The sequence below is a fragment of the Notolepis coatsorum genome (assembly GCF_963971535.1).
Source record: "Notolepis coatsorum genome assembly, chromosome: 12".
Classification (NCBI taxonomy): domain Eukaryota; kingdom Metazoa; phylum Chordata; class Actinopteri; order Aulopiformes; family Paralepididae; genus Notolepis; species Notolepis coatsorum.
Window position 1 is genome coordinate 19,899,849 of NC_140176.1, and position 25,670 is coordinate 19,925,518.

At 46.4% G+C, this 25,670-nt stretch overlaps 2 protein-coding genes across 2 annotated transcripts in view; one reads left to right on the forward strand and one right to left on the reverse strand.

The window, feature by feature from the left end:
• LOC311237793 (uncharacterized protein) overlaps positions 1-25,670 on the forward strand; it is a 143,049-nt gene that overhangs the window by 89,874 nt on the left and 27,505 nt on the right. Inside the window, exon 20 of the mRNA XM_084325771.1 lies at positions 8,599-8,652. Within this exon, the coding sequence (XP_084181897.1) occupies positions 8,599-8,652 (54 nt within the window). The remainder of the gene's footprint in view (positions 1-8,598; positions 8,653-25,670) is intronic.
• Positions 2,392-5,043, reverse strand: LOC311238309 (importin subunit beta-1-like; the record flags this gene model as incomplete). The annotated part of the gene is made up of 1 exon (XM_084326335.1): positions 2,392-5,043. One exon carries the CDS (start codon positions 5,041-5,043, stop codon positions 2,392-2,394), a length of 2,652 nt encoding a protein of 883 aa, XP_084182461.1.

Below are 25,670 nucleotides of genomic sequence, written 5' to 3' on the forward strand. Positions count from 1 at the left end.
TTATCAAAGTCAATGAATTTGAATGAAGTCATTAATTCAACAAAAGTCAATAATACAATGAACAACGACATAAAAGGAAACCATGAGATAAATGTTTTTATGGAAAAAATCCAACAAAACTTTACAGAGGGAAATAACGTTTTTTTTTTGTATGGGTTGTGTATATTTCCATGTAGGCCTCTTTGCCACAATATGGCTAATAGGCTGGTTGCAAATTTTTTAGCAAACATGAAAAACATGGAAGGAGTGCTGATGATGGTCTGAGGACCGAAAAGTTCACCTTTTTCCCCTCACTTTTATTTCACTATGTAAATAAATCATCTATTTTTGCATCCAAATAACCTCAATAGTTGTAATCAGACTTTTTATGATTACTATGAAAAAATTTGTGTATGCCCCAGAGAGAGTATGTGTGTATGCCCCAGAGATGTATGGAACGAACCGTATAAATATTCCATATTTTACCAATATCTGTGTTGTGGACTGCTGGTGAATCTAAAATAGATTTCATATACAGCACATCTCATATCTACTCATCTGATGAGAAGTGCTCTGATGAACAGATTCCTTGGTTTTATATCTTAAAACAACCAGCCTACATGAGGACGAAGCACGACTCTTCCTCTTGTGTTAAAAAAGTAATCATTATTTGAGAATTCGAGAGTCAGACGGTCACACTGACCTTGATCAGACGTCTGACATCATGTCCGAGGAAGCTCTGAGTGAGTGACACGATTAAATGAGAGATGACATTTAATAAGGATGAGGATGAGTAATGTGAGGGCCGACGATCCACTCTACTGGTTAAATTACTTACTCGTGAGTAGTACGTTCATTGATAAAGAAAAGTAATGTCCACAGCCGCTCCAGTGCAAAGCAAAGATATCCAAATGGTTTATTTGCAAAGTCTTTCTTTACAGAAGTGGTCCTAAATCTACTTTCCTAAATATTCCTGTCACTACTACAAATACTACTACAAGTTCAAGTTCAAGTTTCTTTATTAGTTCACAATCAAAGATACAGAATACCTTCACATGGAATGCTTTTTTCTGTTATGCTCCTATGAGGATCATAGGACGCTTGGATCATACACATACAGCTCATTACAGTAATATTCCACAATTATTACATTTTAGATAGTAATAATGGTACAGAGCCTTGAGACAAACATATGCATATTCACCACCGCTAACAGACTGGCAGCCGTCATAGGCAGCGCCATTTACGGAAGGAGGGGGGAGTGGGTTGGGGTTGTTACAGGGCTGTAGGGGGGGGGGGGGAGTGATCCCTCACACGAGGCAGCCGACAGTGCAGCGCCAATGCAGAGGAAGGGGGGGGGGGGGGGGGAGGTGGGGGGGAGTGCACAAGCCAAGTCCTGGGTGGGGGAGGTAGGGATTGCGGGTGGGGAAGCCGCTCGCCACTCTTATCTCCCAGAGGGCCTTCGACTCCAGCAGCTCCCTGTTTCGACCTTGGTCCAGGAATTTGTTTTGGCTGACTGACTGGCCCATTTATCCCAGCCACGTCACTTTAAATTTGATTTGAATAGAGTGAAATATAACTCTATTGATTTGAGTGGAGTGAGTTTTAACAACTCCGTCCAAATGACTGAATGCATTATTAGTCCAAGTGTCCAACTGTCTTATCAGTTCATTTTGGTAGATCCTGTGCGCGGTAAACAGATCCAAAATCTTTTTATTGCAGTCCAAAAGCTTCGATAATCCAAAAATGACCACGTCTTCAAGTTGGTAGCCTGATTATGATGTCCCAATAGGCAGAGAGGGTTAGCCTTATTCTGCTTCTTGAAGAAAATATGCAATCCACTGATTAGATCCATTTAGAGTTGATTTGAGTATAGTCCGGCCACCGGCACGAAGCAGAGCATAGCAGCGTCGGGCTCCATGGAGCAGTAGAGGCGGCGGTAGGAACGGCCTTGAAGGCCTAGGGAGAGAGGAAAGAAATGCGACTTGTCTCTGCAAGAGGTGGGAGGACAAGATACAAGTACTACTACAAGCCGTCAAGGAGGAAGGTGGTGGAGGTGGGAGGGTGTCAAAGGTCACAGAGGCAGGGTTGGTGGGGGTTTGAGGTCATTGGAAAGGGAGGGGAGTCGCTGCTTGTCTGCCGGCGACTTGCTGGAATTGTACTCAGAAGGTGGTGTGATGTCAATCAACTCTCTCTCTCTCTCGCTCGCTTTCTCTCTCGCACGCTCACACTCGTCTCTCGCTCGTGCTCTCTCTCTCTCACACACACGCAGACACTCATCTCAGCGCACACTTCGATTCTGCTTCGACCGGGCACAACGCGCGAAAGACAGAAGATTTTAAATTCCAGTGGGGCGATTTCTTTTCTCATTGTTCACTGATGTCGATCTTCTCTTCCCCGACCGACAGCACATCAGGCCTGGCTCTTCAGCTTACAGAGCTCCTTGGTGGCCCAGGTGGCCAGGGTCTTGGTTTTGGTGGTCTTGGAGCGCCAGCCCTCTATCAGCAAGTCGTTGATCAGAGGACGAAGCTCCACTAGTTTCATAACGTCCGTACCGAACGCCGTACACAGGTCACCTATGAGTCCGGCAGCATTGGCCACCACTCCGTCAGAGTGATCATCATCCTCTGCTATGTGATGAATGAAAGACAGGATGAACTCCACCCGAGGCTGCACCAGCATCACATCAGGATGTACGTTCTCCTGGTCTCCTTTCAGTCCCTGGATGATTCCAGTGTAGGCCTCCAGACAGCCCTCCCTCAACTTGTTCAGATAATCCACCATGTCATAGTCCGTCTTGTCCACCTGGGCCTGCGAGGCTTGCTGCAGAGTATCCAGGACTATCTCCAGGTATTTCTTAAACTCTCCTCCGATGGCCAGAGCGATGTCACCAAACGCCGTCAGGATCTGAGGCTTCACAGAAAAGTGAACATTCTCATTCCCCAGGTTCTCCAGAAGTAGCTGCATGATCTCGTCACAGAAAGGCAGGATGTTGGACATCAACGCTCTGCACAGGTCACATACCAGACCCACCGCAGCAAGACAGACCTCATATTCAGCATAATTCTTGAGTCCGATACCCAGGAAAGGCTTGAAGGCATCCATATATTTCTGGAAGTCACTGCCGAGCACTTCTACCAGTGTAGATACAGCCATGAGCGCGTCCTCCTGTACTCCTCCAGAGCCAGCAGTGCTCTGGAACATTCTGAGCAGAGAGGTCATCACCACATCAGAGATCTGGAGGGCGTCCTGGTGCTGCACCTTACGGAGAACGTTCTGTAGAGTGGCACACAGCAGCGACTGCAGGTCATTGAACTGGATTCTGTCCGATGTGCTCTGGATGTGAGGCTCCAGCTGTAGGACTTGTTGCAGTCGTTCCATGATGACCAGCGTCGTTTTCTGTACAGCGGGGTAGCAGTCCTTGGCACTGTTCTTCACAATCTTCATCAGAGCCTCGTAGGCCGCTGAGCGCAGGTTGTTCTGAAGCCCGTCACGCCTGTCGGTTGTCTCTAGGAGTTTCTGTACGATGATCTCGAAGGAGGAGGAGAGGCAGTAGGTACTGGGCTCCTCCTGGTCCGTCGCTTCATAGGCCGCTTCAGCCAGACTGGAGAACGCCCAGCAGACGTTGGAGGCCACCCTGGGCTCGGCCCCCAGCCCCTCTATGAGACACTGCAGCAGCGGGGCCAGGTAGACCTCATTGATGGCCGCCTCCGGTAGCAGCTCACAGATCCTCCCTACGGTCCAGGCTGTGGTGTCCCTGACAACCACACTGGGATCCTTCATTAGCTCTATCAGTGTGGGCATGGCCTGTACGACGAGGGGTTTCAGCTGGTTGAGGTCGGGTCCCTCCAGTATGGAGCCGAAGGCCATGACGGAGGCGTCTCTGTAGTGCCAGTCGGGGTGTTTGATGTGCTCCCTGATGAAGGGCAGCACGTGAGGAACCACATCGTCCTCACAGCAGATGGCCAGCAGCATCAGACACACACCAGCCGCCTTGCAGGGGTTCCAGTCATCATCATCGTCGTTCTCATCCTGTTTGGTGAGGGTCTGGGTAAGGATAGGTACCAGGTACTGCAAGGCCGCTTTGGCGTAGAACTTACTGACATGCTCTGGGGGGCGGCCCTGCTCCGAAGCATCAGAGGCTTTGATGGCCAGGTCCATCTCCTCGTCACAGACGTTGGACCAGAACTCAATGCCTTGTAAGGCTACCTCGTCTATATCGCTTTTCATGGCCTCTATGGTGATCACAAACAGAGCAGGCCCCATGTAGGTCTCCATATATTGGTAATAAAGAGACATGATCTTCACCAAGTTCTGCAAGGCTGCTACTCGCACCATTGTGTCCTGTATAATAGGGTTGGATGGTCCTCCTCTGGTGTCGGGACACTGTGTAGCTTCACACACCACCTGCATGATGAAGTGTCTCTCTGTCTCCTTGTCGAAGTTGGCTTTGGTGAACTCCAGGGAGTTGAGCAGGGCATTGGTAGCGGCCAGTTTGACGTTGCTGGGCTCCTCCTTCATCATGCCCTGGATGATGGCAGTCAGGATCTGGTTGGCGTTATCCTGCAGCTGCTCCGGGTCTATATCCTGACAGATGTATCCGATGGCCTCCAGCGTGGACTCCTTCATGTGTTCGGTGCTGGAGGGGTCCGTGACGTTGGCCACCAGCTGTGGTATGAGCTCTGGCCACTGGCTGACGGGGATCTCGGCACAGGCGATCCCGGCCACGCACTGGGATGCAGAGCTGGGTCTGTACGTCTCCGTTCCCAGGGTCTGGAGGACAAAAGTCTTGATCTTGCGGCGTGCGTTGGCGTCGATGGCCAGCCATCTCTGCTGGTAGCCGGTCTTGACGTCTGGGTCTTTGGAGGTCAGGGAGTTCTTCACCTGCAGACCGGCCGCCACACGGGCCACCTGGGTGTTACCTGGGTTGGCAAGGACCTTGGACAGCTCCACCAGGAATGTGGGCAGGTTCTCGATCGCCGCCTGCTCCAGAAACGTCTGTGCCGCCTTGAGTTCATTCCGATCTGGAGAGACGGTTTTCTCAAGGATAGTGATGAGCTCCATGCTGCCCCGGCAGAGCCTCCACGAGCTGCTAGCTGCTGCTTCTGTTGCCGCACGCACAACTCAATCCACCGGATTAGATTTCTTCAGTGTTCAACCGGATGTTGTTCAACAGGAACGCGGGGATAAGTTCAGCGAGAACAGAGTACACTCCCCAAACAACACCTCGTACTTAGTCCGGTTTATGCAAACTGCCGCTCTGCGAGAATGTCAGCTTATATAGAGACACAAATGTTCTAGAAGATTCGGTTATGACATCATACGGTGCCATCACAAATGTTCCAGAACGTTCTATTATGATGTCATACTGTGGTTCCAGAATGTTCTATGTTCTAGAAAGTTCTATTATGACATCACCACAAACGCTCCAGAATGTTCTATGTTCTAGAAAGTTCTATTATGACATCACCACAAACGCTCTAGAATGTTCTAGAAAGTTCTATTATGACATCACCACAAACGCTCTAGAAGCTTCTATGTTCTAGAAGTTCTATTATGACATCACCACAAACGCTCTAGAATGTTCTATGTTCTAGAATGCACTATTATGACAAATATGACGGTTCAATGACTTTATCTAAATCCAATCAATATTAAACATTAATATAATACAATAACCTAAATATATATAGCTTTGGCTCTTACACTCTTCATCCCTCAGAGGTTTTGTCCACCACACCAAAAATTGTCCGAACTGACAGTATACAGTATCGTCCCATTATATTCTTGCTTGCTCATTTTCTGTCAGACTGACTTATCCTCTTTTGACCCCTTTGTGTAAGCGACTGATCTCAGACTTAATTCTATGTGCGCAAATGTGGCTCGTGAAACCTCACCCAACAACACTGACTTCAATAACGTCGCCCTGCCCAAGCAGCAACGCGTAAAAAGAACAGGTCCATCGGCCTACATGGTGTGTCTACTATTTTTTAGCCCCGGCATATTACATCTTAAGAGATTAAATGTAATTCTTTTTGGTCGTTTATTGGGGCAGCGGTGGGCGTCTTGGCCGTGTAATTGTGGGGTCTGCTGCGCGGACGTTTTTATGTGTGGCAGGACACTTCAAAAGAAAACAAACACAGCAGAGAATTCCTTCACTCGTTTCCTTTGCCACCGCCGCCGCCGCCGCCATGCAGAACTCGGCAGTTTAAATATATATATACAGTATGTCGCTGCTGGAACCCGGGGCACAGTGAGGATGCAGAGGAGTGGAGTCAAAGTCTGAGGTTCTTCACTACCGTGTATAATTGGTCGTTACAGCCCACATGACAAAATGGAGAGAACCATGAAACAAAAAAGATTAATTCACTATATACTAGAGCTGTGGTCACAAGGCTATTATCAGTTACAGGATTCCAGGTCTTGGCGGACATGCGTACTTGAAGCAGGCACACGTCCACAGAGCAGCCGTGTTAAGTCTCTCGCTCAGGATGAGGCGTGGTCAGGCTGTGTCGTAAGTCAGCACAATTGGTATATTTAAGAAAAAACTCACAACTGTGTTGTTTTAAATAGTAGCCTGGAAGTCTTCCACACACCGCCAGGCGTGTTTCACTTTAACTACACGGTGCAATACACTGGAAGGTCATGAGGTCCACAGCCGAGGCATCTAAATACATGTTGAATCTAAAGCTGTACTAAAAAGCAACATTCCGTTCTCCACTGCAGCGTCGTCCCGGGGCGGCAGTAGCGTCCTCTATGAGAACACGGGTGTGTATGTGAAGTTCAGGGTGCGTATGAGCGGAGGTCTGTGACGGCTCATTTACTGAGAAAAAAACCGAAAACAAAAGTGTTCCCAGATTTCCCCCCCGAGTGAAACTAAGTCGGGCTGAGATCACGGGCCAGCGGATGAATCCAGGTGCCAACTTCATGTCTGACTGTTAGCTGAACCCTGAGACCCCATGACGAGCAACAACAGTGTTCACTGTCCAATCGGAACCTTGACTGCAAACCAGGAAAAAGTGCTATTAAAAGACAAGTTAAGAATTTTAGACCCCTACCGGTACACACCGATGATGTTGTTGATCGTGTTGTTGAGTCCTTTCTCAGCACGATCCATGCTTTTCTTCCTACCGGATACCCACAGTTCCAGCTAGTTAGCCTCAAAGCTAATGCAAAGTCAATGGGGCCAGTCTGAAATAAATGCTATGGGTGCACCGTGGGGAATGTCCACCGATGACGTTCTCAATAACCTGCTATATACATAAAAAATAAAGCGAGGCCCATCTTCACTGACCACCAGCCACTTCAACATGACCTTTACAGGTCAAGGCGTCAACAATAAGCTAAGATAAGATAAGATATTCCTTTATTGATCCCTTTGGGAAAATGCAGTCATCATAACAGCATGGGGGAGGGGGGGGGGGGGGGGTACAGGTAGAAGACATGATACAGGTCATAGAATTATAGTACAATCATATCAAATGTGTACTACGCTACTCTTGCTTTTGATACTCCAAAGTCCATTCAATATCAAACACTTTCATATTTTTTACTCAAGTGTCATTTTTAGAAAGTGGGATTTGTTCTACTTCCACCCAGAGAACTATTCCATTGAGCGTTCTAGTTCCAGTGGAACCCGTCTGCCCTCCGCCGGGGCGGACGGACCGCAGCCTAGAACCACAGCAGCACCAGCTCTATATAAATAGTATCCTGCTGCTGCACCTCGGAAGAGCCCCGGAGCCACATCTGACCCGGGGCCACGACAACAGGGCGCCCTCCTTTGATGTTTAAAGACCATGACTGACGCTCGACCAGTGAACCACCCTGTTCCTGTGTGCCACCTCGTCCCCGGGGCAATTTGTCAATTCCCGGGTCAATCCCCGAGTGTCGGGGCGGCTTGTTTTATCCGGCTCGCCGAGGAGGTCTGCGGTTTTCACGGATCGAATGACGGCGATGGAATTACAGTGATGATCGCCCCCCCCCCCCCGTGATTAAAACGGAGCAGATGCTGTACGTCTACACTAAGAGCGGCGTTAGTGCCGACTGAGTGGCCGTACTTCACCTGACGGAGCGGGTCTCGTGTCTCAGTCAACACGTGAAATAATGTTAATGGGAATCACTGCTACCTTTTTTCTTTTTCTTTTTTTACTCACCCCCTTAACCACTTTGAGTTGAAAAGGTCAGCCAAAATAATCGGCCATACAGTTTTTTAGTCATTGAAGTGCAGTAGTGGAGTCAGTCTTTATACCGTATATCAAGAGAGACATTTTACTCCCACTGTTGTCCTGAATAATCACAATGACCGGTTCTGGAGAATTGCGTATACTGCAACAAGGTTTTTATTTTATATTTATATATATATTATTTTTATTTTAAAAACCTTTATCTTCCTGGGGAATGTTGATCACCAGCCTACATTACCCCCACACTTTTGCATACATTCCTATCTGCAAGCTGCCCAGTACAACCACAGTCTTCTACCTGCCTTTCCCCAGCACCAGATTTGCCACAGTCGGTCCGGCAATCAAAAACGGAGACCTTCTGGATCACTTCTCTACCTTCTCAGGGTTCTGTCGGTTCTTTGTAATGTAAGGACTTGTGTTTTTGTCCTTTCCCCAGGGAGAGAAGGGAGACTCTGGGCTGACCGGCGCCGACGGACCTCAGGGCATGAGGGTGAGTTGACGTCGGCCCTGCCACAACATCCTAAATGCATCAACTGTGACGAGTTAGCAACATCTGATTACGATGATACTGTCAACAATATATGACACATAGAGTTGTGGCTTAGTGACTTCAATGTGGGACAACGAGAGGTGAAAGAAAACGATACAGGCACACTGATAATCACAAAACAACCATTAAATTCTAGGGTTTTCAAAACAACAGACTTCTGTGACATTGTAGCAAATGGAAATATTCATAGTTAGGGGCAACAGTGGCTCAGGAGGTAGAGCAGTTGTCTGGTAATCCAGAGATTCCCGATTCGATTCCCACTCCTCCCGGGCAGCGTGTTGAAGTGTCCTTGAGCAAGACACTTAACCCCTAATTGCTCCCGATGTGCAGGTTGTCACCTTGCATGGTTGCCTCCGCCATCGGTGTGTGAATGTGTGAGTGAACGGGTAAAATGTGAGGAACAAATTGTAAAGCGCTTTGGATAAAAGCGCTATATAAATGCATCCATTTACCATTTATAGTCCATGCAAAAACAGATGTGCCATAATTATTACCCAATGAATTGATGTTATTAGGCTGCTCTCTATAAGAGCATTAGCAGTAAAGCTGTCTCTACGAGTCGATCATGCCACGTACAGTAGAGGTGCCCACCCTTGTGACGGCGAGAGAGAAAGTGTTTGCGGCGACAAGCATTTACAAAACAAGGTTCCAGCCCTTCAGGGATATAATCTGCAACAACTTTTTACGTGGCCTCATAAAGTTTTGACAGCGAGAAGAAATTAGGAAACCGGCACGCAACTTCTTATTGGCTCATACTTCCAAATGCTGCCACTGAAATTGTGAGCTTACTACCTGTAGGCACACACACACAGACACACACAGACACACACACAGATAGACACACACACACACACACACACACACACACACACACACACACACACACACACACACACACATAGACACACACACACACACACACACAGCACACAGCACACAGCACACACACACACACACACGTACAACCTCACTGCATGTATGCACACTTGCACACAGGAGCAAATACACATACACACACATGCACACACACAAACACACATGTGTGTGCAAATGCAAAATAAACACATATATGAAGGGGCATAGAAGTGGGGGGGGAAGTGAAACCGACGACCCAGAGCGCGCGCGCACGCACACACTTACCCCATGTGAACTCTCGCACCACGTTGTGATCCGGTAAATCATTTAAAGGAGTATCCATTCCCCTTTGCTGTCAAGGATTAAGATGAAGGGCTTAGTAGATAAGTGCACATAAATCTCACTTCTACTTTCATCACTTCATGAAAAATAGGATTGAAAATTCAAGGGATGACACTAGATGTCAACTTCAGATCCTTCAGAGGGAAAGACGTGTGTGTGTGTGTGTGTGTGTGTGTGTGTGTGTGTGTGTGTGTGTGTGTGTGTGTGTGTGTGTGTGTGTGTGTGTGTGTGTGTGTGCCTGTGTGTGTGTGTGTGTGTCAATGTGTATAAGAAGCCACTCTAGTCTGTGTGTATCTGTGTGTGTGTGTGTGTGTGTGTGTGTGTGTGTGTGTGTGTGTGTGTGTGTGTGTGTGTGTGTGCCACACGTACATTTCTTGTGCTTATGTCCCCCCACACCTTCCAGACAAAACAATTTACTCTAAGTTACAGGAACCTCTCACTTTCTCGCGCTGCAATGATATAAATGTATCATATCTTCTCACAGGTGCAAGCTCTGTGCCCCTGGAGAAAGAAAAACCTCCCACTTTCTCGTGCTAAATGCCCCTCTCATGCATATATATTTGTGCCTTGCTCTCATTCGACTCATTGACACAATGAGTAGGCGACTGATCAGGCGACTTTCTGTCAGAGAGACTCTGGACTTCATTCTTGAACCAGATGAAGAGGAGATTGAACCAGAGATAGGAGGATGTCTCAGAAATGGAAGACAACAGCAATCCAGACTATGAGCCTGACCAACAGTCAACATCACAGTGAATGCAGTGAATGCTGAACTTGATGGGCCCACCGGTCGGTCCATATACTGTAGTTGAAAGTAGGCTTGCCTTTGTCAATACATCCCATACACCATTGGGACGGGAGGAATCTCACTTATCTCAGGTACAACACTAACTAAAGGATTTCCATCTCCAGTAAACACACAGCCTACATGGCAAGCATTTTTATAATATACAGTAATGTACAGTAAACACTATCTTTGAACTTACTGCAAAATTACAACATGAAATTCACTCCTAGTGTCATTCTGTCTGCCACCCCTTGATTCTACTTGCTTTGACTGTTCAAATGAGATGTCAACCATCAAAATTGGATAAGGGGTTCCAGAGATATCACTGTGCAAAACACACTGGCCAATTTTGACCGAAAATAGTATGGGAAGGGGGGGTATGACCGAATGCAAGAGAAGGGTTAATCCCCTATACTGTTTTAGGCCTGGCTATAGCTAGCTAGCTGCTTAATCCCCTGTACTGGCTTAGGCCTGGCTATAGCTAGCTAGCTCACATCAACCCCACCACTCATTGTGTGAGTGTGTTTATTTGCTGTACGTGTTGACATTTATACAACCTGTAAACATGGCTGTAAGTGTCTGGTTAACTCATTACCCTCTATCTCTCTCTTGCTCTCTCTCTCTCTCTCTCTCTCTCTCTCTCTCTCTCTCTCTCTCTCTCTCTCTCTCCTCTCATCCACACACGAGCATACACCGTTTGTATAGACTGTGAAGTTTGTTTTGCCTGTCTATCTCAATTACACAACAACCCTTCTTACAGACTTCCAGATACACACACTGCAGTAAAACACTATACGGCAGATTGCTGTGCGGTGCAATTTCTTGTCACACACACACACATACATATACTGCATACACACTAACACAAAGAAACACACATCTCACACACACACACACACACGCACGCACGCACGCACGCACGCACGCACGCACGCACACACACACACACACACACACACACACACACACACACACACACACACACACACACACACACACACACACACACACACACACACACACACACACACACACACACACACACACACACACACACACACACACACACACACACACACACACACACACACACACACACACACACACACACACACACACACACACACACACACACACACACACACACACACCCTCTGTGCTATGTTTAGGAAGGATGATTAGATTTGCAAAACCCCAGTGGCTTTAAATCCACTGTGGCAGACATACCACCACACCCCAGCAATAATATCCTCCCTGCCCGGCCCGATCGAGCTGATGTCTGCATGCAACACTAGAACCCACCCTCCCCGAAACAAATTAAATTAAAAAAACAACAACAACAGATGCAGGTTTTTATCATCATAACTTTTCTAATTGCTGTCATTAAAAAACCCTCCCTATATATTTTCCGAGCAGGGATTTCCATGTAGGCAATACGCATACATCTGTATGCAATGTGTACGAGCAGAGAGTAGCATATATACACAGTATCCTAATGCACGTACACACACACATGCACACACATGCACACACACACACACACACACACACACACACACACACACACACACACACACACACACACACACACACGCGTACACGTCCATGTACACAGTGTACACACAAGCATGCACTCACAGTGCACAAAGTCAAGCACGCTGACACACACACACACACACACACACACACACACACACACACACACACACACACACACACACACACACACACACACACACACACACACACACACACACACACACTCACACGCACACAGAGTGGCTTTACAGAAGCCGTGATGAGGCCTCTATGATCAAATGAGTCGTTACAAGAGATCAGGATTCATCAGCGGGACAAACATCAAAGACAGCAACATCATCTCATCCTCCTCCTCTCATCTTCTCCTCTACTAACACTGCGGAACTGCGGGCATCTTCCTCTCTCTCTCTCTCTCTCTCTCTCTCTCTCTCTCTCTCTCTCTCTCTCTCTCTCTCTCTCTCTCTCTCTCTCTCCCTCAATTTATCTCTCTCTTCCTCTTTCCCTCTATTTATCTCTATCTTCCTCTCTCTCCCCCTCTCTCTCTATTTATCTCTATCCCTCTCTGTCGCTGTATCTCTCTCTCTCACTCTCCCTCTAGTTATAGCTCTCTTCCTTTCTCTCCCCCTCTCTCTATTTCTCTCTCTCTCTCTCTCCCTCAATTTATCTCTCTCTTCCTCTCTCCCTCTATTTATCTCTATCTTCCTCTCTCTCTCCCCCCCCTCTCTCTATTTATCTCTATCCCTCTCTGTCGCTGTATCTCTCTCTCTCACTCTAGTTATAGATCTCTTCCTTTCTCTCCCCCTCTCTCTCTATTTCTCTCTCTCTATTTATCTCTCTCTTCCCATCTCTCCCTCAATTTATCTCTCTCTTCCTCTCTCCCTCTATTTATCTTTATCTTCCTCTCTCTCCCCCCTCTCTCTCTATTTATCTCTATCCCTCTCTGTCGCTGTATCTCTCTCTCACTCTCCCTCTAGTTATAACTCACTTCCTCTCTCTCCCCTCTCTCTCTATGTCTCTCTCTCTTTCTCTCCTCTATCTCTCCCTCTATTTATCTCTCTCTATTTATCTCTCTCTCTCTTCTCTCTCTCCTCTCTCTCTCTCTCTCTCTCTCTCTCTCTCCTTGTTTTTCATCCCCTCCACCTGGCCACTCATCTGTAATTCTTTTTCTTCCTCCTTTCCTCTGCTCTTTCCTCATCCCCTTTAATATCCCCCTTTCTTCTCCTCTACTCAACCCCCCCCCCCCCCCCCCCCATGTGATGAGCAGAGGGGGCTCTCAGAGAGGAGGTGTAATGGTCCGACAACAGACAGCAGAGATCAGATAACCACATCCATCCACACCTCCATCAGAGCTGGACGTAGTAACATATAACTTCTTTAAGCGGGCTCTTCCTCCACCTATCTGTGTGTGTGTGTGTGTGTGTGTGTGTGTGTGTGTGTGTGTGTGTGTGTGTGTGTGTGTGTGTGTGTGTGTGTGGTGCTCCAAAATGTGTATGCGTTTGTGGACATGTGCTATGTACCGTCTTTGTGTCTGTGTGTGTCTGTGTGTGCCCATTGCTCATGTAAGTAACTGGATGTGTTTGTGAAAGTGTGCCGTGTGTTTCTGTGCACATTGAGTGTGTTTGAGTGTGTACAGTCGTGTGCGAGTGTGTATATGTATGTGCATGTGTGTTGTGTGTGTGTGCATATGCACACGTGTGTGTGTGTGTATATGTATGTGCATGTGTGTGCCTATGCACACGTGTGTGAGAGAGAGAGAGAGAGGAGAGAGAGAGAGAGAGAGAGAGAGAGAGAGAGAGAGAGAGAGAGAGAGAGAGAGAGAGAGAGAGAGAGAGAGAGAGAGAGAGAGAGAGAGAGAGAGAGAGAGAGAGAGAGAGAGAGAGAGAGAATGCAGGTGTGCCGCTGAGAGATGGATGGATAATTGGGCTGTTTCAATGCCGGTGCCACTTTGTAACATACCAACTCTCAGAACGACAAGCGTGTTTACTTGTGTTCTTCTGCAGAGTCAAGGCTTGTTTTGGGGGGGGGGGGAGGTATTTGTTATTACATCCTGATAACCTGTTCGCTTTCACCAGCAGAATTGATGCCTCTCGTATTTCCAGCCACACCTCTGGGATCCTTTTTATCGGCACATACATCAAGCCCGAAGCGCAGACATCTCTAAGCTTCTCACCTGATATTACATATTGAGCTATATAAGATTGCAATGAAGAGCCTATAACTCCCATCTTGATATTATTCTCGGATGGCCCATGTGTTCGCTGTTCAAAGTCAATTCAAATAACTTGAAGTGTGAATGTGATATATCACCCTAACGGACTCAATCTATACTGTCTTCAACTATATGGATGTAAGCAACACTCACAATTTCCAAACTTTAGATAATAGTGAAGTTTGTCTCCAAAACCTTTTTGTTGCAAGGGTTCACTTGCAGAGCCTACGGTTAGTTTAGAAAACATATTCACTATATAGGCTACGTGTTTTCTTATTTATTTAGACTAGAATTGTAATTATTCTGTCATATGTATTCATAAAGGAAAGAAAAGCAAACCGTTGTAAACAACTACCGCATAACAGTGGGCTAAGACCAGTTTTAAGCCAAATCGGTCAGTATTTGGTATGAAAGTATTCGGTCAGACAGGACACACGCAGAGACACACACACACACATACAGACATGAGTGACTGTGCTTCATGGGTGTGTAATAAACTGATACCTGGTCCTAAGGATTTTGTATACATTTAAAGGTCCAACGGAGGTCATGAACTACTGTAGTTGATGACATTGGCGCTATAGAGTGTGGTAGGAGGAAAGGGGTCCCTGAGAACTGTGTATCACGTGTTCCAGGACGCGTCTATACTTTCCACAAGCAACTTGTCCTTCCGCGTTCCCGTTTTGGGCTCTGATTGGCCACGCACGTTTCTGGTCATGTGGCATGACGAGCAGTGTCTTAGCCCATTTCCGCGCCGAACAGCCTGCAAACGACCTAATGCCTAGTTTATCACTGGTTAAGCTTAGGCGACTCTTTCGCAGTTGGTTAAGGTTATAGTTTGGAATCAGGGCAGGCGTTCTATCGCCCTGCTCTAAGACAAACTCTAACCTTAACCAACTTCGAAAGAGCGCCTAAGCTTAACCGTCCAAAGAACTTGCCGTCACGCGATTGGGCGCGCATGTCACATGACCAGAAACGTGCGTGGCCAATCAGAGCGCAAAACGGGAACGCGGAGGGACAAGTTGCTTGTGGAAAGTATAGAGGCTTCCAGGACGTGCACGAGGACAATCAATGTGATTGGTCAATACGATCTTCCTTCAAACCTTATTTGGAAACATGACACACAAAATAATAGTATTTAGCTTTTTATTTTAAACACTATTTAATCGCATTTGTACTTTGGAGGTGGGTGTTCTGCCGCTGCATCTAACCCAATATAACCCAATACTGGTCAAATAGAGTCCTTACCTCACATCAGATGTTCTGCAAAAAGATGAATCCAATTCCTGATCGCCATTCCAAATATCGATCGTGTTTATTGATCCAACATTATACTCCGAAACAGATAATCGACGCTTCTTCCAGTCCCCTCAGTCAATGCAATAGTATCCAGATGCATGCCCCAGAAGTAAAACGTGGACCGGAGTTATTTTTTCGATGCACTTTTTCACCCAATCCAATGATGTGCATTACCATCCAGGAGACGATAGGGGGCGGTATTTGCCCTTTTCGAGCTCAGAGCCATTCCCAATGATAACGTCAGGCTGAATGGATGAAAAATGAATGGATATCGCTAATAAAAGAAATAACGATTAAATAACGAGAAAACTCATCATTGGCACACAACGCATGGCGAGTTAGGACGAGAAATCTCATCGTTGGCACTCAAAGTGTTAACTATGGCTTCAGTGGATAACCCCCGATCACCTGCATTTAAGCGATATTTTTATTACAGATATCCCAATAATAACATTACAATTTAATTCAATACAATACGTGCCTTCCTCCCGGTCAGCCGCAACGACATGTATCAGGCAAATGCGCATCGCAAAATTGACTGAGTGGAATCCCCTTCTATTCACATAACTGAATTTGTGATGGAGCTTTGACAGCTACATGGGTGGTACAGTAACAGTCTATTGCTCGATCCATCTCCAATATCACGATGGACCGTGCCGGTGGCCAAAGACCCGAGGGTGGAGAGGACTTGAATGTGCATGGGGATGGCATGTGCGTTTTGTTCCACGCTCCAATTTGGGTCCCAAATTGCGGTACAAATCAAGGAGAATGTGTCTCGGCAATTACACTGCCCCTCATTCATTCATTCATTCCTATCTGCTATCTCTGAAAACAGTTCCCCGCGGAGCGCAGTCAGTGCACGCCGTAGTATTCCGATAACGCTATATATAAACCATGCTGCATTCATTCGGAAAGAAAGACCTATTCCAAATGCTATTTATAGGGTTTGACATGATGGCGCCGCCCCGACCGGCTGCCTCTCTGTTCGCTCCGTCGAGACTGTGTTTACTTTTGTTAATATTTATAGTTTTTAGAGTTTTGTGCGTACCAACTGTTGGTGCATTTAATGTATATGACCGTCAGTCACTCATAGACATTGGATTACGGGAAACTTACCAACTGGATTACTCGCTGGATCAGCTTTCCGAACCACATCAATGGCCTGAAGAAATTCTCCGGAGATTTGGACCAGACCCTTTGTTCCCAGAGCCCAGGAAAAGACGACGAGGAAAGAGGGCTGGGATCCGAAACAGGCTGAGATCCAGACGCCACCGTACACCACTTCCCAGTATATTGCTAGCCAATGTACAATCAATAGACAATAAACTGGATGACATCCGAGCAAGGATTCAATATCAAAGAGACGTTAGGGACTGCAATGTCCTTTGCTGAGGTTCCAGATCACGCAATTCAACCAGCGGATCACTTCTTTATCCATAGAAAGGATCGGACATCATCAGAGTCCGGTAAACAACGTGGAGGAGGTATTGCCTTCATGTTTAACAAAAATTGGAGTGATCCAACGAACGTGAAGGAATTATCCAACCACTGCTCCCCAGAACTGGAATATATAACCATCAAGTGTCGTCCTTTCTTCCTCCCGAGGGAGTTAACGGCGATCGTCCTGGTCGGAGTGTATATTCCACCGCAAGCCAGCAACAAGGTTGCGCTCTCCAGACTACACGACGAGGTAAATAGAATACAAGTGGCTAACGTTAACGCCGCCATTTTAGTACTGGGAGATTTCAATAGCGCCAATCTGAGAAAGGTATTGCCCGACTTCTATCAGCATGTGACTTGCAACACCAGAGGCGGTAACATCCTAGATCACTGTTACACGCAATTTAAAGGTGGCTACAAGGCTCATTCTGATAGTGGCTTTGGCAAGTCAGATCACGCATCCATTTTCCTTTCACCAAAGTACAGACAGAGAATTAAAAGTACTCCGTAGTCTCGCGAGAGGTGCAGAAATGGGATCTGACGTCAGAAGAGACGATCCGGTCAGTGTTTCACCACACAGACTGGATTGTGTTCCGCGACACAGATAACATTAATGCCTACACGGAGACAGTGCTGGACTATGTCTGTACTAGGGTGAAAGAAACAATCCCCACTACCAAAATGAAAGTTTACCCAAATCAAAAACCCTGGGTAGACAAATCCGTCCGTGAAGCTCTGAGAGAGCGCACCAAAGCATACAATGACGGCCTAGTGGCAGGCAACATGAATGACCACAAGGTGGCGCGACACAACGTAAGGAGGACAGTGTCAGAGGCCAAACGGCGCTACAGGGATAAAATTGAACTCCAGTTTGAACAAGCTGACTCTAGAGCTATGTGGCAGGGGCTCAAAACGATGACAGACTACAAAGGCGCCTCCCTCAAACTGAACAGTGACATCTCCTTAGCAAACGACCTCAATACCTTCTATGCGAGGTTTGATGCTGGTAATAACAACACCAGCTCACAAGCCTCGGCAATGGGGGGGGGGGGGGGTCGGCTGCTGATGGAGGCGCAGTGTTCAGGGTAACAGAGCATGAGGTGAGGCGGACCTTTAAAAAAGTGAATATCAGGAAGGCAGCAGGTCCGGACGGCATCCCCGGCCGTGTCCTAAAAGTCTGTGCCGACCAACTGGCCCCAGTATTCACTGACATATTTAACCTGTCCTTAGAACAGGCTGTCATCCCCACCTGCCTGAAGAAGTCCACTATTATCCCTGTACCCAAAAAATCCAAGCCTGCTTGCCTCAACGACTACCGCCCTGTAGCTCTCACCTCCATAGCCATGAAGTGCTTTGAGAAGCTAGTAAAGGGCTACATCTGCTCCTCCCTCCCCATCAACATGGACCCCCTGCAATTTGCATACCGCCCCAACAGGTCCACGGAGGACGCCATATCCCATGTGCTGCACACAGCAGCATCACACCTGGACAAGAGGCAGGGGAACTATGTGAGAATGCTATTCATCGACTACAGCTCGGCATTCAATACCATAGTCCCCTCCATACTCATAGCCAAGCTCAGGGACCTGGGCTTGGGCTATGACCTCTGCCAGTGGGTCTTGGACTTCCTGACTGGCAGACCCCAGGTGGTGAGAGCAGGCAACTGCACCTCCTCATCCATCACCCTCAACATAGGGGCCCCCCAGGGCTGTGTTCTGAGTCCCCTCCTCTACTCCCTGTACACACACGACTGTGTGGCTCAGCGGAGTAGCAATACAATCGTCAAATTTGCTGACGACACAGTGGTGGTGGGCCTGATCTCTGCCAACGACGAGAGGGCCTACCTGGAAGAGGTCAAGGTCCTGGCGGGATGGTGCCAGGAAAACAGCCTCTCCCTGAACGTCAGCAAAACAAAGGAGATGATTGTGGACTTCAGGAGGTCGGGGGTCAAGGACTACAGCCCCCTCAGCATCGACGGGGCACCGGTTGAGAGAGTCAACAGCTTCAAGTACCTCAGAGCCTACATATCCGAGGACTTGACATGGACCACACACATTAACAGTGTGGTGAAGAAGGCACGACAACGCCTCTACTTCCTCAGGCGCCTAAGGAAGTTCCAAGTCAGCCAGAAGATCCTTAAGAACTTCTACTCATGTACAATAGAGAGCATCTTGACCGGCAACATCACCTCCTGGTTTGGGAATAGCACTGCAAAAGACCAAAGCAGACTACAAAGAGTGACACGTTCAGCCGAACGCACAATTGGAGGGGGGCTCCCCACCCTCCAGAACATTTACTACAAGCGTTGCAAGGGCAAGGCTAAGAGAATCATTAAAGACTCCAGTCACCCGAACAACTGCCTCTTCGAACTGCTGCGGTCAGGCAAGCGATACAGGAGTCTCAAGGCGAGCACAGAAAGACTCAGAAGTAGCTTCTATCCCCAGGCCATCAGGCTGCTAAACGAACAATGAATGAACACTACACAACAACAACCACCAAACGCACATAGCACACACATCCACACGCACACACTCACTTTAAACAAACACACTGTAGCACCCACTCCACACACTTTATAGCACACACCCACTTTAAACAAACACACTGTAGCACCCACTCCCCACACTTTATATTTATGGATGAAGGATTGCACTACAACTCGTACACCTTACTGTAAATTGTACCTAAAATTGTACCTCATCCCATTTCTGCTTTGCACTAGATAGTACTGTACATTAGTACACTGCATAGTATTGTGTATTGTATATTATATGGTAACTCAGAACATTGTACATATGTCTATACCGAACACTGTGACCTCATTTTCTTCTTCTAAATTCATGCTATATTATGTTATTATGTTATTTGATACTATCTTGTCTAGCACAGTCTCTGGAGCGTAACAGTAAGAAGCATTTTGTATGAAAGTATTCTGTACTTCTGTATGACAACTATTAAAGAACTTGAACTTGAACTTGAACTTGTTTGACAATAATTACACTAATGTCGCTATTTTACAATTAACTATAATGCATTACGGATCATAGAGAACACGTCAGTGTTGAAACGAATGCATGAAAGTCCGTCTCATGGTGAGTGCAGTCTTCATATTCTACCGCTTGGTGATATATACGCACAATCTCAAGCACACGTTCATTTTGATAAGTCCCACACTTTGCTTCGAAATGATCGTACTCACGGTTTACGCACATATCTGTGCGTACGCACCATTGATAAATGAGGGCCCAGGGAGTCAAGGCAAGCGGAAAAAACACGTGCGTGGGGTGTTCGGGAACGGCGTCCCCACACTAGACAAAAGAGAGAGAACGAAGGTTAGTTTACCAGCCAGTAAAATACAAAACGAAGGGCGGCTAGGTGGTGTAGTGGGCAAGGCGCTCGCCATCAACGCTGGAGACGCTGGGTTCGAATCCAGCTCTCGGCGTTGCTATCAGCTTGGCTGGTCGTTCATACTAACACAATTGGCAGTGTTAGGGGTGGGAAAGCTGATGGGTGGGTCATGGGCGTTGTGGACAGCGACCCCTACAGTTCGGTCGGGGCGCCTGCACAGCGAGGGTAGGATCTGGAGGGAGGTAGTGTGACCTTCCACACGTTACACTCTCCCGGTGAGAATCTGCGCTGCCAGGCTGGCTGCCGGCTGGCTGCACATGCGTCGGAGGAAAGCATGTGACAGTCTCCGGCCTCCCGGACCAACAGTAGGGGGAGTGCGCAACAACCAGGAAGGGGGTTGGGAATTGGCATAACGACTAACAGTGGGATGGGAGAAAAATCGGAAAAAAGGAGGGGGGGGAAAGATAAAAAAATTTAAATAAAAAATACAAAACGAATCAATAAAACAAAACGAAGGTTAGTCAACCAGCCAGTAATTGCCAATACTGAGACAAAATAGTCAAACGGTAATGCAACCAACTGTTCCTGGTAGAACAAACTGGCGGTGTCCTCAGGGCAGGTCAGCACTTTATACTCCCATCGGTAACTGGCAGGGAGACAGGAGCCCTAGTTGGAGATTGGCAACAGGTGCCTTGCTGGGGACTCCTAAGGGCGCGTGCTTGTGTGTCGGGGTGGTGTGACAGCGACAGGTAACCTCCGGGGGGAGCTCCCAGGCTGTGGCACCTGCTCTGACGCAGCCCTCACAACAGATTCAAGCTTGTTCAGCTTGTAGCCTAATAGAACAACAACAGAAAACAGAATTTGCGTGAATATGTGAATATAAATAAAAGCTGAGCTGTTTACGAGACAAATGTTGGTTTGGATATGGGCATTAAAGGGGAATACCGCTCAAATTAAGAATTCACTAATTATTCCCCTGGGCCTAGGAGTACAGTTCCATCATTATGTCAGAACATGAACAATCATGGAGCTAGAGAACTCTCATCTGTCATCTCCATAACAACGTATAGCCTGGATCCGCTCCATTGGCAACCACTAAAAGGACTGACCTTGCAGACTCATTCAATCTTACATTTGACACCCATATGAGTGTTATATTACATTAGCGCTATCAGTTACGGATCAGAAGAGGTACCCATATCTTACATAAATCATGTCACAGCTCCCCCCCCCCCCCCCCCCCCTTACCGTCTCTCATAATTTACTCTCTGTGGAAGTGTTCATCGATTTTCTACCACATCATAGATAAGGAGATTATTATTTTCACCAAAAATAATTTCCGATATTACATTTGAATGCCAATATCGGCCGATAATATCGGACATCCCTAGTATTTATCTTCTTGTCTGACTCTGAAGAAGGGGTAAGCGCATTTCCCATAATGTTGGCGTGTTCCTTTAACCCTGTAAAGCCCAAATAAAAAAGACATTAGCAACTTCAGAGGCCAGAGGGTGGGACTATCCCATAGCATTGTGAGGCTGAACAACAGGACCCATTGACTATGTAAATAAAAGATAAACATTTACAGACTTTTTTTTAAATAGCTAAAGGCTAAAAGTGATGCTGTAATTTTGCAACCTAGGGCCTTACAGGGTTTGATTATTTGATTATAAAAAATTAAATAAAAACTCGAACCCTAACTAACCTTACTGTCATGCACTTGTCCTAATATACTAACCTACACTGTAGCACTCAACACTTTGATGAACATTGTTACTCAGCTGATAGAGAGTTGTACCCTTCCTGCTGTCTTGGTGTACAAAACTTGTAAGTCGCTTTGGATAAAAGCATCAGCTAAATGACAAAATGTAAAGGTAAATGTAAAAGCAAATGCAACACAGGAAATAATTGACTTTATCGCACAATGAAATGTACTTTCTATAAAACAGGAAGGCATCCTAAAAGAAAAAGTACAATAAAAGTAAAATCAGTCAAATAAAAGTATACATTTTAAAAGTACCATTTTGGCACCATTAGTATCGGCATCGATGTAGTTTCCATCAATACACAGCCCCTAACCATGTCCTTTCAGATTCATTTGTAAAACCGAAGTGGTGCTGCTGGTGATTTCATTCTACTTTCAACAAAGCTCTGGGATTTGACTCCAGTCCACTGGGAAGGCCCACATCGTATTTCATCTTGATTGTATCAGAGCCCATACTATTTAACCCCCCCCCCCCCCCCCCATCGCTCTGTGAACAGGTGATTGTTTAACTGTCCCATCAAAGCCACTCCACCAGTAATTGACTCAATGATGAAGAAAGCGATAAATCCCTGTAAATGGTCCTAAAATCCATGTTAGAGAAATGAGTTAGAGAGAGAGAGAGAGAGAGAGAGAGAGAGAGAGAGAGAGAGAGAGAGAGAGAGAGAGAGAGAGAGAGAGAGAGAGAGAGAGAGAGAGAGAGAGAGAGAGAAGCAGTGGGATAATTTCGATATTCCCGGTATTCCTAATAGGAATGAGCTGGAAAGGGTTGGCGTTGTAAATGAGGTGAATCCAGAATGTCAGCCCCCCAGAGGATACTGCTTTAGACCAATCAAGACCACTAGGAATGCCTGCACGCACACACACACACACACACGCACACGCACGCACACACGCACGCACGCACGCACGCACGCACGCACGCACACACACACACACAGGAATGCATATTGAGGTGAAAACAACTGCAAGCGTTGTCCAGACACCTTTGAGAAACCCTCCGCTGATGGTCCTCACTGTTGAGGCGAGGGACAGACTGGTTGAGTAGCATTTAACGGAGCGATTTTAACAACTGTGCCGCGAGAGCTCTCTCACCACTCGTACATAACTCATAACACACGATACCTCAAACAGTCGGTTGGGAATCACCAACGGTCAAAATGTTCACTTAAATCACACTTAAACTGGAGAAAGAAAAACCACCACCTTTCTGTAATTGTATTTTCATCGTTGCTTTTTTCTCCTACCGTGGCCAGGAGGTTAAATGTTGCTTTGTTGTGTAGCGAGCCACTTCTCAAATGTCAACACATTTCACCTGCACTGGAAAAAAACTTTATTTCTTAGCAGTTTTGTCTGTGTATAATTCTGTTTTGACTGCATGATGTCTACTTTGACTGCATGATTGTATTGCTGTCTGATATTTGCAAATGTTATTGCTGTCATCTTGGCCAGGTCTCCCTTGCAAAAGAGATCTTGTATCTCAATGGGACTTCCTGGTTAAATAAAGGTTACAAAAAAAAAAAAAAAAAATTATGTCAGCTTTGACTGCATTATGTCAGCTTTGACTGCATTATGCCAGCTTTGACTGCATGATGCACTGCACGTTATATTTTTCCATTCATACATTGTCGTGTAAGTACCGTTGTGAATATAAGTGTTTTTATAGTATAGAGCAGTAATTCCTAGAACGCGAGTTATAGGCCCCGGCGCATATTATACATAATCGATTGGCGTTTCGTTCCTATACACACTATATTACAAAATTCAAATGCATATGATCGCTATACATTATGCTCCATCATGCGTGAAGGAAAGGGGGGGGGGGGTCGTTTATGATTCCTTGATTGTCAGTAACGGCTTTCTTTAGTACGGCATCATACGTTGATCAGATGGATTGCAATGAAATAAATGCACAATCGAGCTGGAATTAACGTTAGATTCCTCTTACCTGTGGCCGATGAGTCTGGAGAAAAATTCCAATCATTTGATTTCGATCTGCTAGATCCATTTTCCGTTTGTACGACGCAATAAACGCCGAAAGCATATTCATTCTTGCGTCTCGAAAGCGATCCAATGCACTCGAGGTGTTTGTCTGGATCCACGTAACAAGATAGCTCTGCCGGAACTTTCCCCCCGATGCACAGAGCGCCACATCCGGTTTAGAGTGGAGTGCAACTTGCCCGAAATTTTGAGTATTGAGGCGTTGCAATATCAAACAGGGTCCAGCTGACTCCCGGAGCCTTCCTGGATGAATTATGAATGCCAATAGCGAATAAAGGAAATAACGATCATAAAAACGAGTAAACTCATTGTTGGCGTTATTAGATTGGCGGGCAATAATGAGTAAACTCGTTTTTGGCGCAGGATGTGTTAACATCAAGAGTCTAACCGGCAGGCTAATAGAAAAGCAGTGTGGAGGAAGCAATTCAATTTCATGATCTTTCAGGAAGGTCACCGGCACATAAGCTTTAACTGTCAGGAAACAGGGGGGTTCAGTAGCGAAGACCTCCCTCTAGGAGCTGTCGACTTCCTGCACACAGAATCAGCATGCTGTACCCAGAAGCTCTCAAGACAGTACACAATTGACCTATCTCAAGCTCTGCTCTCTTTTCTTGATCCTCCAATCACAACTGTCGCTTCCCTTGTTAAAGTGTGACATTGGGCTATGCTAATGACATATGTTATCACCTTGTTAGAGCGTGACATTGGGCTATGCTAATGACATATGTTATCACCTTGTTAGAGCGTGACATTGGGCTATGCTAATGGTTATGTTATCACTGTGTTAGAGCGTGGCATTGGGCTATGCTAATAGTTATGTTATCACCTTGTTAGAGTGTGACATTGGGCTATGCTAATGGTTATGTTATCACTGTGTTAGAGCGTGACATTGGGCTATGCTAATGGTTATGTTATCACTGTGTTAGAGCGTGACATTGGGCTATGCTAATGGTTATGTTATCACTGTGTTAGAGCGTGGCATTGGGCTATGCTAATGGTTATGTTATCACTGTGTTAGAGCGTGACATTGGGCTATGCTAATGGTTATGTTATCACTGTGTTAGAGTGTGACATTGGGCTATGCTAATGGTTATGTTGTCACCGTGTTAGAGCGTGACATTGGGCTATGCTAATGGTTATGTTATCACTGTGTTAGAGCGTGACATTGGGCTATGCTAATGGTTATGTTATCACTGTGTTAGAGCGTGACATTGGGCTATGCTAATGGTTATGTTATCACTGTGTTAGAGCGTGACATTGGGCTATGCTAATGGTTATGTTATCACTGTGTTAGAGCGTGACATTGGGCTATGCTAATGGTTATGTTATCACTGTGTTAGAGCGTGACATTGGGCTATGCTAATGGTTATGTTATC